The sequence below is a fragment of the Nanorana parkeri genome, unplaced genomic scaffold, assembly GCF_000935625.1.
Source record: "Nanorana parkeri isolate BGI_ZX_2015 unplaced genomic scaffold, ASM93562v1 scaffold2280, whole genome shotgun sequence".
Taxonomy (NCBI): Eukaryota; Metazoa; Chordata; class Amphibia; order Anura; family Dicroglossidae; genus Nanorana; species Nanorana parkeri.
Genome location: NW_017308548.1, coordinates 43,108 through 44,453, shown reverse-complemented (window position 1 = coordinate 44,453; position 1,346 = coordinate 43,108). Strand labels below are relative to the sequence as shown.

Below are 1,346 nucleotides of genomic sequence, written 5' to 3'. Positions count from 1 at the left end.
GGGGGGGCTGGGTTGCTGGGGGAGGTTGTGGGGTGCTTGTGTGTTTGTTCTTATTTTTCACATTTTGTGAGAAAGTGAGCTTGCATTTTAAAGAGAACCTGTCACCTCTCAAGAGCTGAAACCAGCGATTCCCTGCTATAGATGACAGACTTTACTCCTCTCACACCGTTCACTTGCAGTGGCTGAATGAAGTGATGGCGGAGTGAAGGGAAGGTGAGAGTGTTGCTGGTTGGGCTGCCATTAAAGTGAACCTGTTACTTCTCTCTGAGGGACTCCTGTGGCCGTATGGATCCGTTTGTTTCATCCCGTCCTCTGCTTCCTTCGCAGATGGTGACTCTCTTCCAGATGTGGATTGTTCCCGTCTATTTCACAGTGAAGCTGCACTGGTTGCGGTTCCTGGGAGTCTGGATTCTCTTCTCCTTAGTCACCGCTTTTATCACCTACAGAGCCACCCGCAAGCCGCTGGTGCAGACCACTCCGAGGTAAGGGGGGGGGGGCGTGGGTCAGAGGGGTCATTACATGGTGCCGTCACCTCTCTGGTATATAGAGTACGGTGTGTATTACGTTGCTGGTGAATCCAGTGTGCCGTAGCCCGGGCTATAAGACTGAAGGGAAGGAGGGAGGTCAGATAGAAGACTGAAGGGGAGGACGGAGGTCAGATAGAAGACTGGAGGGAAGGACGGAGGTCAGATAGAAGACTGGAGGGGAGGACGGAGGTCAGATAGAAGACTGGAGGGAAGGACGGAGGTCAGATAGAAGACTGGAGGGGAGGACGGAGGTCAGATAGAAGACTGGAGGACGGAGGTCAGATAGAAGACTGGAGGGGAGGACGGAGGTCAGATAGAAGACTGGAGGGGAGGACGGAGGCCACATAGAAGACTGGAGGGGAGGACGGAGGCCACATAGAAGATTGGAGGGGAGGACGGAGGCCACATAGAAGACTGGAGGGGAGGACGGAGGCCAGATCATTTCCGGCAGGGATGATGGAAGTCCTTGGCACAGGCCGGGGACGGGGTGCAGCCCCAAGAGCTCCGACACTGATATAGCATTCTGTACCCTCTGACCTCCTTTATTGACCTCCCATGTCTTGTGTCTCCGCAGGCTCGTATATAAATGGTTTCTCCTCCTGTATAAAATGAGTTACGCCACTGGAATTGTGGGATACATCGCTGTCATGTTCACGTTGTTCGGTCTGAACTTCCTGTTCAGGTAGGTGTGATGAGGTGTCACATGATATGAGGGGTCTTCAGTTGTTGGGGATAGTTGCCTAATTTCCATGTGTAGGGCCCTTGGTTGGTTGGTTGGGATCACTGAGCACTTTGCAGGTGACCTCCTCTGGTTTGTGA

At 53.2% G+C, this 1,346-nt stretch overlaps 1 protein-coding gene across 1 annotated transcript in view; it reads left to right on the top strand.

Annotated features, from left to right (window-relative positions):
• The window catches only part of RNF121 (ring finger protein 121), a 15,954-nt gene that overhangs the window by 8,113 nt on the left and 6,495 nt on the right, over positions 1-1,346 (top strand). The window contains exons 5-6 of the mRNA XM_018573220.1: positions 328-482; positions 1,102-1,209. Of these exons, the coding sequence (XP_018428722.1) occupies positions 328-482; positions 1,102-1,209 (263 nt within the window). The remainder of the gene's footprint in view (positions 1-327; positions 483-1,101; positions 1,210-1,346) is intronic.